General features: G+C 50.1%; 1 protein-coding gene across 2 annotated transcripts in view; it reads right to left on the bottom strand.

The window, feature by feature from the left end:
• Positions 1 to 15,450, bottom strand: part of Nmnat2 (nicotinamide nucleotide adenylyltransferase 2) — a 167,913-nt gene that overhangs the window by 25,386 nt on the left and 127,077 nt on the right. For both annotated transcript variants that reach the window (XR_003843909.1, XM_021198695.2), the window contains exons 2-7: positions 13,124 to 13,212; positions 12,155 to 12,222; positions 9,874 to 9,952; positions 5,880 to 6,006; positions 4,431 to 4,511; positions 3,011 to 3,055 (exon numbers count right to left, since the gene is read on the bottom strand). Coding sequence is in view for 1 of the 2 variants with exons in the window: in XM_021198695.2 (XP_021054354.1) it covers positions 3,011 to 3,055; positions 4,431 to 4,511; positions 5,880 to 6,006; positions 9,874 to 9,952; positions 12,155 to 12,222; positions 13,124 to 13,212 (489 nt within the window). In the remaining variant the exon portion in view is untranslated. The remainder of the gene's footprint in view (positions 1 to 3,010; positions 3,056 to 4,430; positions 4,512 to 5,879; positions 6,007 to 9,873; positions 9,953 to 12,154; positions 12,223 to 13,123; positions 13,213 to 15,450) is intronic.

Genomic DNA, 15,450 nt, shown 5'->3' with positions numbered 1-15,450 from the left:
GAGAGAGAGAGAGAGAGAGAGAGAGAGAGAGAGAGAGAGAGAGAAGTTCATGAAGGGTGGTCAAGATCCAGACACACCCCTTCAGGGCTAGCATAGGGTGGCTGGGCTCTCTAACAGTAGGCATAAGGACCATCCCCTACCCCCACCATTACTTTCCTTTTCCCTTCCTTCCTTTCTGAGACTGTAGCCTAGGCTGGCCTCAAACTTGCTATATAGCAGAGGCTTGAACCCTGGAGCCTCCTGTCTCAGCCTCCCTAGGGCTGGATAACAGGCACTTGTTTCTGTGTTCTTTCCATCTAGAGTGGGCCTCTGTCGACAAGGGCTAACAAGGCAGGGATGGGATGGAGGGAGACCTCCGACTGCGATGATGGAGTATCTCAGTTGATCAACTGTGCGCTCTCTTTCTGAGGATATAGCCTTCAGCAAAGGACGTAGGAAGCAGGGTTGGGGCCACCTCCCCTTTACCTGTGGTGCTCCAAGCCTGTCAGTTGCTCTTCCCCCCCCCTCATTATGCCCAATTTAAATGATCCCATTGAAGCCCATTGTCATTTAAAACTGGTAACAAGCGGTGAGATTCAACTGAGTGACAGGAAAAGAACCTAGAGATTCTTGACATTCCTCAGAGTGCCCTACATCTTAGTGTGCAAATTAGGCTGCCCAGGTTTCTGCTTTATCCAGCGAGTTGTGTCTGAGACAAGGAGAGCTGACCGACCACTCGTCTTCCAGACAAGGCTGCTACCCTGGTCCCTAAGAGCCCAGGGTTGTGCCTGACTTACACCCCAGGGCTGGGCAAGGGTTTTCAGACGTTGAGCTTGCCCCTGAGCGTCTCCAGATGGGATTGAGGCAGGAGGAGAAAGCTGCCAGCATCTATCTCATTGTCTCTGGGCCTTCACCGCCCACGCCCTCAGGGAACCCAGTGAAGACTGAGAGCTTGTTATCTCTTTGGCACAGAACCTTAATTTGTCTTTCTATCCCCAGGGCCTGGCAGTGACTGGCACCCAGAGGGGACTCAGACATGGTGAGTAGTTAAGCCACCCCCTGGGGACCAGTACAGATGTGCTTATTGGTAATGGCCCCAGTAGAGTCTGTAGTCCCACATGAAGCCACTGGAGGGCAGCAGTGATTTCCACATTTCCAGTCCAAGAGCCCTTGAACTGGGAGAGCCACGAGGGAAGCAACCAACTGCTGAAAACAGAATGGGCTCACGGATGCTAGAGGGGAAAAAGGATGGATTTTCCTTGTGATGTGCAAGGAGACTGTGAGTACCAGGGCCTTGCAGGACTTACTCACTTTGCCCTCCCCTGGGTCTGCCTCCCTCCGCTGGTCATCTTGACCCAGGGCCAGAAGCCAGGGCCAGTACTCTCCCTCCACACTCCCTGCTCAGGAATTCCAGCTATGTGTAGCCCAGTGGCCCATCCCAGTTCCCACAGTACACGGCGGCAGCTGCCACCTGTATCGCTGTGAACCTGGAGTCTGTCTGTCAGCAGGGGCAGCATGGCTCTCCTTTTCAGAAGCCAAGAATTCTTCATTATCCCTCCCTGACAGGCACAGGGGATCCTTTTCCCTTCCAGAAAGCAAAAGCAGTCAGCGGAGGCTAGCCACAGTGGGGAGCCAGAGCGGGGGGCCAGAGTGGATTTCCCCCAGCAGAGACAGCATAGCCTAATTCAAGCTCTCGGGGCTGGGAGAAGACAAATGGACGCTGAGAACCCCTAGGACTGTTCTGAGCTCTGCTGGACTGAGAGACAGCAGGGTGACAGTCCCTACAGGGGACTTCAGGGATGCAGCTCTTAGAGGCTTAGAGCTTTGAGCTCAGTCCTGGCTGCTTTTCCCAATCCTCTGCCTTTGGATCCTCTGGGCTTACAGAACTTGCTTGCTTTGTGGCGATTGGCCAGAAAGCCAGGTGCCCACTCTCCAACAGTCTTCAGAGCTGACAAGCTGATGTGTAAAGGATGTTAAAGTCTAAAAGGTAAATAAGAGGTGAGGCTCTTGAGCTACGTTAGTTCAACTCGGTCTAACTGTGTGCTAACTGCACTCCATTCTTAACTAAGGGCTCTGCTCTATTTAGTAACCAGTTATCAACATTTTACAAATGGTTCTAGCAAAGCAACAGGAATGGCCTAGGCACGACTACATCTCAGACCAGAGGTGTACCTCAAAACGTTATCACATCTGCTGGGCATCAAGGTGCTTAGACACACCAGCATCTTAAGATCACAATAGGAGTCCAAACCCGGGTGCTCACTCAGAAGAGAATCTGCAAGGTATCTAACACATCTTTAGAAGTTAAATCCGATCCGGTTGGATACCAAATTGCCTCTCCTTCTAGACATCCACCAACCTGACCCTCCTCGCCACCTGCGCCAGCTCCATCCCTGGTTGCCTCCACTGTTCCTTTCCAGCTGCAAGCACTTGGGTTTCCCAACCTGTCTTTCACTCTGGAACCTTGGGAAGGCTTCATCTTGCTGATTTGCCAATTTACCCAGCTGTCAGCTCCTTCTCCCCCCCTCCCCCACCAACAAATGTTTATAACCAGCTTCTACCTACTCTGGACTTGGGTTGGGCACCAGGGTCTCACACAGACAGTGGGATAGATACCTTAGCTTCAACCAAGGCTGCAGGCAAGCCACATGGTGGCTTTCAGCCAACCCTTGCCTCCCTCTTTTCCTTAAAGCATTGAAAAACCTGAAACTGCCTTGCTTGTCTGCTGTATCAGTGGGCAAAAACAACGGGCTCTCTCACTGATGCTCGACTTTCATTCTTTTAGATGAGGGAGGGGGGGCTGTGAAGGGAAGATTGATGGTTGATCTACTACTGGGGAGTGAGTCTAAAGGGGAAATGTTCAACAGGCTCTAGGTAAGATTATGAGCTTACACTCCAGGAAGAACACTCTGACCGCAGACCTGGCTGTAAACCCACTCCAGGTCTCGTGTCCACCCTTCCCGACCTCGCTGCTCCCAGGTGACTGGAGACAAGAGGCTCCAGATGTCCCCACTGTCAGAGTTCAACTCACCGATCTCCTCATACCGCATCACTGTGCCCAGGTTGGCGTTCTCATCTGTGGGGATAGATGGGAAGGGGAAGACGAAGGTGGGGTAGACAGATGAACAGGGGAGAAAGAGAGAGAGAAGAGCATTAGGGAGCTGAGAGTCTCCTCAGTGATAGCGGCTGGGGTAAATGACAGGAAGCATCCTCGCCCCTTGCTGGGCAGACCCTTGTATTTCTGGGATTTTCATAATTAGACCATCTCCAGGGGAAACCATTGACAGACACATTCACTGTTGAGTGCTTTTTATATCTGTACCCCAGGAAGGCTGCCCTCAAGAACTGTACCCTCAGAACCTGGGACACAGAATTTGGGGTCACGGGAGGTGGCCTCCTCCCACTCCAGTTGCTTCCTAATTTAAAGAACCAGCAAATTTGGCATGTTGAGTCATTTCCTTGTGGGATGTCCTGAAATCTGGAAGGATCATGCCCCTGGCATCTTGTTCCTGGTGTGTACTGTCTGCATGGCGGTGCCCAAGGTACACACATGTGCACACATAAATCTACAGGCAAGCTGCCTTGTCCCTGCCTCTGCCTCCTTAGCTGTCTCTTAATTCCCTCTCAATATGCCCCAAACTGGAACCTCCAAAAACGGCAGAAGGCAGCCGGAGTTAGAGGGGAAAGGGGGGAAAGTTCTCACCCAAGCTGAGTCTTTGGGGAGCACCCAAAAGATAGAGGGAGCCCAAGGAAGGCTCCTGTGTGTCCACTGGAGGAACAGACACTGCCTGAAGTGATCTGTAGGGTTCAGGGCTCATGGGGAACGCCCAGTGTGCTTTAGACACATTTTATGGAGTGCAGGGTGAGGGATGGGCACAGGCTGGAGGAGGGAGAGGATCACAACCCGCCTCTGAGGATCACCACGCCCTGTTGCTCCCCTCAGCTCTCCACACTGTAGCCTGGCATTCCTGTTTGTCTCTGGTCTCTCTCAACTGCTGCTCTACAAATGACCACTCCACAAAAGGATGTCCAAGTCCATACAGGCCGTGACAACAAATACCGTGGGAGGGGTGACCTCTAACCAACAGAAGTCTACTCCTGAAAGTTGTGGATGTTGAAAGCCCAAGATAAAGGAGCCAGTATGGATACTGTCGTCTCTTATGTCCTCAGACGGTGGGAGGGGAGAGCTAGCTCTGCAGGGCATTTTCTTTAAAAACAATTTTAACTACATCGTGTTTGTTTGCTTATTTATTGGTGTGTGTGTGTGTGTGTGCTTGCGCGCACGCGCCCGTGTGCAATCAACCCTCTCTCAGACTCTAGTTCCTAATACTGTCCTTGGGGGGATTAACAATTCAATAGGAGTTTCTGGGGGTGGGGCAACTTGCTGACGTATGAAGGGAGGTGAGAAAGAAGAAAGATGGAGTGGGGGAAGGAAGCCTTTACTACCTTACCTACAAAAGTGAAGCGCTCCACGGGTGGGCGGACACAGCAGATCCGGCTGAGGCTTTCTCCCACCTTTCCCAAGATCTTGGCTATGGGAGAGAACAAGACAGAGACAGAGGGAAAGAACCACTCACACCTGAAGCTCGAGTCAGCCCAGCTTTGGGGCCACTGTAAACAGGGGTGTACTGGAGAGGGTGGGGCTGGAAAGTGGAAGGCAAAGGAAGGAAGGAAGAGAGAAGGACAGAACAGTGACTGCCGGAAGTTCTTCCTTCTGATTCAGAGACTGAGGGACAAGCACTGTGAGCCATGTACAGCAGCCTACGCTCTGGTCACGTCCACTGCGTTGTTGAAAAGTGGAAAGTGGAGGAAAGGAAGATATATAAAGAGAAAAAGAAAGAGCACCCACAATCCCACCTCCAGAGATAACTATTGCTTAGCATCTTGCTGTATTATTTTCTTCCATCTTAATGAGTATAATGTGTGTATGTTGGGTTCTTTCTTTCTTTTTCTTTTTTTGTTTTGTTTTTTTCGAGACAGGGTTTCTCTGTGTAGCCCTGACTGTCCTGGAACTGACTCTGTAGAGCAGGCTGGCCTGGAACTCAGAAACTCGAACTCAGAAATCTGCCTGCTTCTGCCTCCCACGTGCTAGGATAAAGGTGTGCGCCACCATTGCCAGGGTTGCTCTTCCAATTTTTTTTTTTGTTTGTTTTTCCGAGACAGGGTTTTTCTCTGTCTCTGTGTAGCCTTGGCTGTCCTGGAACTCACCCTGTAGACCACGCTGGCCTCAAACTCAGAAATCCACCTGCCTCTGCCTCCCAAGTGCTGAGATTAAAGGCGTGCACCACTACCGCCCGGCAGGCATGTACCTTTTTGTTTGTTTGATTGGTTGGTTGGTTGGTTTTTTTGTTTTGTTTTGTTTTTGCTTTTTTTGTTTGGCTGGTTGTTTGGGTTCTTTTGGTCCAAGGAAAGACAACATATATGTCACAGAATTGCTGCATTCAATGAGAACACAAGAATAGCTCACACAGCACGTAAGGCGCTCAAATCTAGTGCAAGAAAGTGTTGGCGGCTTTGTTCTTTGTTGTTGAGGAGGCCAAGAATGTGGACATTATGTATGCAGTGTGACTCAGGGCTCTGCTACTTCCTCACTGTGACCCTGGGTGAGACCCTCAAGCTCCCTGGAAGAGGCAAAGAAAAATGCTCCCTTTCACATATTAAATCCCTACTTAAGGCAATTGTATTTATATTTAAATACTTCACAAGGCACATTCTCTTCTCTCCTTTCCTCTCTCCTCCCCTTCCTCCCCCCTTTCCCTTCTCTTCTGCCTCCTTCTCTTTCCCTCCCTCCTCGATTCTCCCTTCTCTTTCCTCCTCTTCCTCCTTCCAGCCTTACTCAAATCCTGGGCGGGCCCTCTAGGTGATTCTGGAGACTAAGGAGTTTACCCAGCCACCCTTACCTGCAGTGGGCTTGGTGGGCACATTGTTGTTCTGGTAAATGGGCTGGGTGTTCTCATGTTGTGGCTGTCCGATCACAGGTGTCATGGAAGGCGTGTTGACGTTGGAGAGGATGCAGCCGGTCACCCTCTGGGGAGAGGAGAAGCATTTAGTCAGTGTCCTTAGCCCAGGGGCACTGAGACTCACAGCCCAATTGCCCCATGGATAACCATCTCAGGCAGAGGGAGTCAGCTTCAAGCTAAGGGAGGGTCCTGGGGTTGGCTCTAGATGCAGCTGCACCACATGGTCAATGATGGCAGGAAACGGGGGTAGCTCAGGAGGATAAGCCGGGCGGAGTATCACATGCCCCTGCTGCACCCCAGTCCAGGGTCCCCGCCTAGCTGTGAGACCTTAAACAGTTAATTGTTCCTAATCCTTAATTTTAATTCAAGTCCGACATTATGTTTACCTTTTTCCTTTTTTCTTTCTTTTTATTTTAAAGAAACAGCATCGGATGCATCTTAGGCTGGCTTCCAACTGCGTAGCTGAGGATGACATTTAACTTTCCTTTTTTTATTTTTTGAGATGGGTTTTTTGGTGTAGCCCTGGCTATTTTGGAACCCACTCTATAGACCAAGCTGTCCTCAAACTCAGAGATCCACCTATCTCCGCCTCCTGAGTGCTGGGATTACAATCTTCAGCCATCCTTTGCAGTTCAAACAAAACAAACAAAAAACCAAACAAACAAACAAAAAGGAATCTATATGTAGGTGGAGATCAGCCAGAGTCTCCTGTCTTAGGAGTTAGCCCAGTGAGGCAGGCCGATCTCCTGACCAGAGGACTGCCCCTCAGCAAGGCAGGCACACCTTAATCCATTTCATCTGTGACAGAATTACCTGAGCGTGTACGTGTAAAGTCCATGACACCTTGGAGAACTTGATGTAATCTTCTGTGTGCCATGACTCAAGTGAGAGCATATCTGTGAAGGCGCTCTGCAGGCCTGGGAAAGGTCAGGCTGACCCCAGGTCTCATTGCCACCTCAGCCTCCGCCAGCTAAACACGTCAGTACCCTGGCCAGATGGACACCAGTGCCATCCACAGACAGCAGGATGTATTGTGTCACAGGGAGTGTGGGGTGAGTTTCAAGGCCCCTTGGGCCTGCTCATCACACGTCAGAACCATGTGGTGACTTGAGATACATTATCCTTCAGCCTGTGTTATCAGGCCCACCGCTCCCTCAGTGATGGAGAAAGTACAGGGCTGAGAAAGTAGCCTTCTCCACAGTGGAGACAGAAGCAAGCCTCCTTTATCCAGAGTCAGAGGGCGACAGAGACTCAGGAGACTAAGTGCATAATTAAGGTCCCTTCCCCAAACCTCAGTATCTCCCAGGTAATGGTACCCACTGCATCTTCAGGATTGGAGTCCTGCTGTGAAAGAATTCTCAAGCCCCAGGGATGGGCAGGAAGACCCTCTGGGCACAGCTTCTAAAGGGGATCCTGCAGGCAGAATGCCTGGAGTCCTGAGCCCTAGATGGGAGGGCATTTGTTTGGTGGGCTAACCCATCACTTCCGACTGCTCCTAACACGAGGAGGTCACAGGGACATCCAGCTGCATCTGTAGGACAACCTCCCAGCCTGCTTTGTGGGTGCCTCTGCCCAGCCGTGGCTGATGGAATGAAGGGGTAATCTACAGTCTTTAGTTATTATTTTATCACCAGAAAAGACAGTGCCACATTGGCACTTAGCAGCTGCTCTGTGGCCAAGGACATTTCTTCTCTTTCTGCATCCTTAGTCCCATTTGCCTAGCTCTGCTAGGAAGGAAATGATTGGCCACATCCCCACCATTGCCTGTCCCTTGCTCAGCCCTCCATGGCTCTCCTGTCCACAGCAGTTTTTACATACCCAGCCTCGAGTGGCCACCTCCCTGGCAAGTTTACCCCCCATGCCAGGACCACCAGCCTTATCCCAGGACTGGGAAACATGGAGTTATGAGGAAGCCGCATTGAGCTCTGGCTGCAAGGCTGTGGACCATCTGGAAGCTACACTATCAGCCAGCCTCCGCGGGCTGCCTCCACGGGCTGCCGGCCGCAGCTGGAGCATGGGTATGTGTTTCTCTGGCTCAGGTTCAAGCTCTGGGCATGAGTAACAGAGGAAGTGCCCAGAAAGTCCGGGCATTTGGACAACCCAACAATGGCCAGGCCCTATGGCCATTATGCCCAGGCCAGAGCTCAGGGATATCAGAAGGGTTTTTGGCTCTCCATTTCTGAAGCTCCCTAAGGTCCTCTGTGTGACTAAAAAGAACATGGATTCCCAGATGATACTCTCCTCCCAACTCAAGTGGCAAGTGTGAGAAACAAACTGATATAAGCCACTGATACTTTTGTTTGTTACCACAAACACATTTTCACCTATCCTGACTGACACACCTTTATACAGGAAAATAGATATCTTAAAAAAAAAGTTGTACCATTCATTCTATGTATGTATGTATGTATGTATGTACGTATGTATGTATGTATGTGTCTGTGTGTGGTAGGTACATAGGAAAGCAGGGTCCACAGACCACAGAGGCATCAGATCGCCTTGAACATGGGTCCTCTCTAACTGCTGAGCCATCTGTTCAGCTCTGAGCGGTCTTTTATCATTAGGTTGTGGACACTTCCCAGAAGAAGAAGTGAGGCTGACCTGTCTCACGGTCTTTCCAAGATGACCAGAAACCGAATCAGCACAGGTAGGAAGGGTTCTGAAGATAGAGGTTCTGTCTACTTCCACAGAGGAACGTAGTAGGTTGAGCAGCAGAGTGCTGGTCTATTAGGATGTTCTGGGACCCTCATCTCATGGAGTAAAATGAAGCCCGGATGTGGGGTTGGTGCAGTGCAGGGTGGTCAGAGGCTGCTCAGTGAAGATAGCGTGGTGACAGCCCCTCTAATGGCAAGGAGAGGGGTGGGATACAGGTCTCCTTGGATCAGAATGACCTCTTTTAGGTAACACAGGGCCAGGGATGTTCCACATGCAGTGTGGGGAGATGACCACAAAGGATAGTGTGCTGTATCTGTCAGCCCATCCATCAGGTTTGGACCGCGGATAGCATCCTGTCACTGTTGAGTCCCTGGGCTGATATTGATCTGTGGAGGACACTGTGCCCACATTGTGGCTGGGGATGCTGGGATGCAGCCAGCCCTAGGTCACTGAAGGTTCTGGACGGCAGTGGGGGAACACAGGGGCTCTCCTCCACCCCTGATCAATAAATGTCCACTGTGTGTCCTGGGGTCCAGAGGCTCCCCTCTCTGCTTCCTGTTCCCGGATAATGAAGCAGGGATCTGACACGCCTCTGGGAGGTTCTTAGATGGAGGAATGCGTGGGAATGAAGGAGCATTGTTTCTTAGGCATGACATCTTTTCCTGGACTGGGAACCTTTGGGTCCCTAATAGATGGGGAGGGAGCCTGGCAACAAGGACCAAGTGTAAGAGGACATTGTTTCTTAGCCCAGGTTCTACCAACACTGAATTTATGATCCTCCAACCCCTACCTCCCTATATACGGGTGTACATCCCCACTTCCAGATCTTATCTAGTACTGAAGATCAAACCCAGGGTTTCGCTCATGCTAAGCTAGCATTCTCTAGTAACTGAGGTACATCCTCAGCCCAAGTGGTACCTCTCTTCCCCTGCCCGACCCCCTCTTCTCCTCACTGACATCATACAACCCTCGTCTTCACGGCACCTGGAGTTTGCTTCTCCAGCTGATGATAGCCGCCCATGTCCAATCCAGCCCCAACAGCATCCTGTCCTACACAAGGAGGACGTGTCTGAGAGTAGAAGGTAGGGAGCAAGGCTGGTGCTCCAGGGTCCTAATTCCCTCACTGTCTTCTTTAGCGCCATACACAGGCTGGTCTGCCTCACAACTGGGGGGGGGGGGGGGGAAGCAGATAGCAGATGCCAGCCAGCAAGTCAACAGGCCAGCAGCCCCTCTCCTACACCCTGCCCATCCACGCACCCTCAGCCTCGGCCCACCTTACCTTCATGAGGTCGCGATGGTGCTCCAGCACACTGCAGGTCGTCTGCCAGGTGTCCTGGTAGCACTCCCACGGGTCCACCCTGCCAAGAGAGGCTGTTCTCAGTTTCCATCCATGCTCTCTCTCTACATGGCTTCCTCCCAAGGCTCGGGGAACTTAGCAAGCCTGGTCATGCTGTGTGCTTAGATCTCAAAGCAGTTTACACCAGGCTGTGGAATATGGTCCTGAACCTCACGTTCCCCTCTCTGTAAACTGAGAGGAATCTTGCATAGGCAGGTAACAAAGACAGTGGTACGAGTCTTCCTGAGTTTATCCGGAGCTCAGCACTCTTTCTAGTGGGAGGGCTTGGGGAATCTTATATCCATAGTGCTTAGCAGGATGTCTTGGAACCTGTTCTTATATAGAAGAAGGAAATCTTCAGGCTCTTCCAGGATCGTGATGAGGATCAAGTGAGCCAGGGGCTTGTCAAGCAAGGACCGAGGCTTGCCTCATCAGACTGCAAGCCCTGGAGAAGAGCCTTATCAGTGGTGTAGTGCCTTAAGGCTGGAAGTAAGGCATGGCAGCTAGGCTGGAGGTTACAGACCCGCAGGACGGCTAACTCCTCTGGAACAGGAAGCTGGGAAGTGAGCAGGGATCCTGCCCTAGACTGATGCCTCACATGGCCTCAATTGCCAACTTAATGAGCTGCTAAATTGAGATATTTCAGAAGCACTTTTAGCAGCTGAGCATCCTTGTCCACCCCCTGTCATGAGCAGGCACCTCAGGTTTCCTGAGTTGAGATTTTTACTAAGTAAAAATGAAGGGCTCTGTCTGTCCTCGCCTGGTTCCTCCTGCCCTGCCCCTGTGCACACAAGTATGGGAGGTGAGCAAGCCCCTCCCACCCGGCCTGAACAATCAGGTGCCCTGGGTAAGGGCTAGCTAATTAGCCTCCCTCCGAAGGGCTCGTCCTCAGTCCTCAGACTCCCTTGTCATCTCCGTTCTGTCCTTCCAAGTGAGGCAGGTAGCAGGCGCTCAGTAAGCATTCTCATCAACGAAGGAATTATTCCAGAATTTTCTAAGAACATCAAAGCAGGAGCAGCTTTCTGGCCAGCATTTTCCTCCTCTGGATTCATTTCCCCCAAGGAATTAAACATTCATTTACAGCACTAAGAGGTGTCGTTTCTAATCCTGACTTGATCACAGATAGGCTGTCCTCCAGCATTTAATCTGTCTTTTTTTTTTTTTTAAGATTTATTTTTAATTATCTGTGTGAGATCCCCAGGAGCTGGAGTTACAGGCAGTAGTAAGCTGCCCAAGGAGAGTGCTGGGAACCGAACTCATGACCTCTGGAAGAACAGCAAGTGCTCTTAACCTCTGAGCCATCTTTCCAGTCCTCAACCCCAAAGAAAGTCCCTCAAGCCCCTTCTTGTACAAATCAGTGCGCAGGCCCACACAGACCACTGCTTAATTATTACTGTGGCTTCCGTTCACTGCCTTCAGTTCTGCCTGCCCATCCCTCCTGGGTCAACTGCATCCCTCATGCACCCTGAGGTCCGTGCCCCTCTCCTCATGGAAACTTCTAGGTGCTGCTTATTTTTCCAGCGTAGGAAATTAAAGAGCAAATGATGTGCCATTATTTTTTTTTTTTAAACATCATCTTCTCATGCAAATTATAACGGTAGGAACTTGGGGGACATAATTAGCATAATTAGTGGAAGATTGCTTTAATTACACTGCTGGCTCACAGCATGAGGAGTGCTGCCATCTTAATGGTACCCTGAGTTTAATGGGGGACAGGGCGGAGAATCAAGAAGCCGGCTTCAGGTCCCTGTTGGTAGGGATGCCCTACAGAGCCCTGCTCATAGGCCCCACACCTTGTCCAGGGGTCAGTGTGGACCCCGGAGGGACTCTGAGTTCAGAAATGGACAGTAATCAAGGCCACCCACTTTCTCTGAGAAGTGAGTTATGGGTAAGAGTTAATGGAATTTGGTGGGGATGTGAATGAGAGGCATTTGGGATTTGAGGACCAGGCTCCTTCCCCAGTGATGTTTTGGGAAACTCTAAGAACCATACCGGGAGCCACGGACAGAAACTCCCTAAGCTAACTCTTTAATTCTGTGAGCCTGATTGTTTGGTTCAAAAATAAACAAAATTATCAACTGGGCCACCAATGGAGATCCACCTAACTAGGGCCAGTACAGGGCTAATATCTCTCCTACTTCCTCACCCTTGTGGGTGCCAAATACCTTTTCCATCCCACTGAGGCCAGGTCCCCCTGCCTCTGGCACCATCATCCCGGTCCTACCTGATCCAGTCGGAATTCTGGACAGCCAGCTGACACATGATGAGACGGTGCCGACTCGACACAAGGCCCTGGGAAGCAACAAAGTCATGGGTAGGAGATATCCTTAGTCGTCCAAGGTGCCCAGAGACACTAGCCCAAAACACCCTGTTACAAAGTGCGGCTATGTCTGATGGTGAGAGCAAAGAAGGAATGTGACCCCTGACTTGTCCCTCTACCACATACACAGACACTGGGTGACACTGGGTGTGTACATGTGTGTGCTTGTGTATACGTGTGTGTATACACGTGCATGCACATGTGCGTGTGCGTGTGTGTGGTATATCCTATTGCATCAGAGTCCGAACCAGCCAATGCCCACTTGGCTACTCTGCATAGGTTTGACCTAGGTTAAGCTCAGTTAGTCTGGTTTGGTGAACACAGTAACCATGGGAGAAACCGGAATGACTGGGAGAGTTCCCACGTAAGAGGCATTGGGATGCTTTTTTTCAAAAATAAAAATCTTGGGAAGAAAGCCGGGCGTGGTGGCGCAAGCCTTTAATCCCAGCACTCGGGAGGCAGAGGCAGGCGGATTTCTGAGTTCGAGGCCAGCCTGGTCTACAAAGTGAGTTCCAGGACAGCCAGGGCTATACAGAGAAACCCTGTCTCGAAAAAAAAAAAAAAAAAAAAAAAAAAAAAATCTTGGGAAGTATTCATCCAATGCAACTTAGCCCCTAAACTGCTGCCAATCTGGAGTCCAGCACAGTTGTGCGGAGCAGGCTTACTCCTCTTTGTGAGCAGCTGGCTGGCTGTGGTGGGCAGTTGGCCCTCCGGGTGTAGCCAGATACCCAGGTGGAAGAGTGGTCCTGGGAGGAAAAACCAATGGCTGTTAGGCATTTAGCATCACCAGGAATTTCCTCAGAGAGGACAAAAGGGCGGTTTCATCCAGGGGAGCTATCAGGGGAGGAAGAGAGGGCAAAGAAAGGAACCCACCTGTTTTCCATAGGAGTCGTGGACAGGAGAGACAATGCCACCAATCACAATAAATCTTCCAGTCTTGTGCAGATAATCCCTGGCTCTTTCTAATTAAGAGAAGAAAACCGAAAATTACAAGAGAGGAAAGGTGTGGATTAAAGGTGATAACTGAAATCAATCTGTTTGGCCCTGAACCCGCTAAGATTTGGTGCTTGCTATTTAAATAGGAGGTGTCAACTTCAAAGCAAATACTGGCAACTCAAAGGTTAGGGAGGTGGACCTTAGCCCCAGAAATGAAAGGATTTAGAACTCAAGGGGCTTAATCCGATGGCGGCGGCGGTGGTGGCGGTGGTGAGGATTCTGTATTGGAGGAACTATGCAGCTGGAGGGGTTTAAAACAGTCACCTCATTAAGAGGTGTTCAGGCTTCGGATTGGAATTGGCTCCTGTTGTCTCGCGCAGAGATTCCAGTGAGACGCTGTCCCCAACAGAAAAGGTAAGACTCCTTAGAATATGAAAGATGTGCTGATTGCCCTCCCTAATTACCCCAAGGAAGAAACAGGAAAACAAATTTCAAGGGCCTTGTACATAATCACGGAGAATTAACAATCAGCCTGGCATCATTACAGCTGCTTGAGGAAAAAAGCCTGGCCAAACAAAAGCCCCCAAATTGACCAGGCAAGACCAGGTTCTCTCTCATGAGAAAAACCAATGACTCAGAAGAGCTTTAAAAGTCTAGTCCTGTTTTATTCCCAAAGGAGTCCACTGAACAAACTCCAGCGGGTTGTTTATTTTCAATTTGTATTTTCTTATTTTCGTGTATGTGTGTATGTATTCTTGTGGAGGCCAAAATCGATTTCCTCAATTGCTTTCCGCCTTACATTTACAAACTATTCACTTAACGATCGTGTGCATGCACATTCACGCACGCATGCGTGCTTACATGTCTGTGCGTGTGCACATCCACATGTATATACGCCCATGTGTGTGCAGATGTCTGAGAAAGTCCAGATGAGGGCATCAGATCCCTTGGCGGCGCTGGCGTGCTCGTGAGCCACATGTAGATGTTGGGGAGTGAATGCAGGTGTCGCTCTGGAAGCACAGTTACAAGATCTCTCCTGAACCTGGAGGTCATCGACTGTCCAAACTAGCCCGGCCAGTGAACCCCTACCCTCATCCTCCTGCCTCTGCCCCACGAAGTGCGTGGGGGTTACAGATACTTGCTGTCACGCTTTTGTTTGTTCGCTTGTTTGTTTTGTTTTTCAAGGCAGGGTTTCTCTGCGTTCAGCCCTATCTATTCTGGAACTCGATTTGAAGACATGCACACAGACTATGTGCCTGTGTCCTCAGGCCAGAAGAGGGCTTCAGACTCCCTGGAACTGGTTTGTTAGCTGCCATTTGGGTGCTGGGACCTTTGCGAGAATAGCAAGTGCTCTTAACAACTGGGCCATCTCTTCAGCCCCAAGCCTGCCTTTGTAAGTGAGTGCCAAGTATGGAAGTCAGGTCCTCTAGCCTGAGGCAAACACCAACTGAGCCAGGTTGGCACCCTGAGATGGGAACTTGGTGGTGGGAGAATCCTGGAGTGAAGAGACCGCTGGGCAGCAAAACTGGTTGTAGAGTTTACAATCACGTTTTCATGATCTCTGTGCGTTTAAAAATAATTCTCACTATCATTGTTTCTTTCATCCCATCAATGTAAAAGCTTTTTATGAAAACTAATTCACTTCTTTTAATACCATTTTAGTTGTTTTTTTTTTTCTGAGCAAATGGAAATATTTTGCCTATAATTCAATAAATTTAGCTCAGCTCCTTTTCCTTCTCCCCACACAAGTTCCCCAATGATGACCTTGTGCTTGAACATGTGCTTGAACAGCACGTTTGTTCCCCTTGATTAGCTGTTGTGCTTGGTCTACGTTAAGATTCATCCGGTGCTACAGGACTCTCTAGGTTTTGATAAGTATGGGACGCACATTTATCATGAAGCAGCACAGAGTATTTCACTGCCTTAGGTCTACAGTAATCAGAACCGGGACTAGGAAATGGGGAGCTTGAGACACAGGGACTCCCACGGACTCCAGAGACCAGCATGGAGTGCAAATATAACCTTTTTTTTCCCCCCGAGACAGGGTTTCTCTGTATAGCCCTGGCTGTCCTGGAACTCACTCTGTAAGCCAGGCTGGCCTCGAACTCAGAAATCTGTCTGCCTCTGCCTCCCGAGTGCTGGGATTAAAGGCGTGCGCCACCACGCCTGGCTGCAAGTCTAACTTTTATTGTTCAGTACAAAACCTTACATACAACTTTTTAGCGAGTAAGAGTGAGGTTACATAATTAAGGGCCAAAGGGAGG

The sequence above is a fragment of the Mus pahari genome, chromosome 5 (genome assembly GCF_900095145.1).
Source record: "Mus pahari chromosome 5, PAHARI_EIJ_v1.1, whole genome shotgun sequence".
NCBI classification, from domain to species: domain Eukaryota; kingdom Metazoa; phylum Chordata; class Mammalia; order Rodentia; family Muridae; genus Mus; species Mus pahari.
This window is presented reverse-complemented; position numbering and strand designations above follow the sequence as displayed.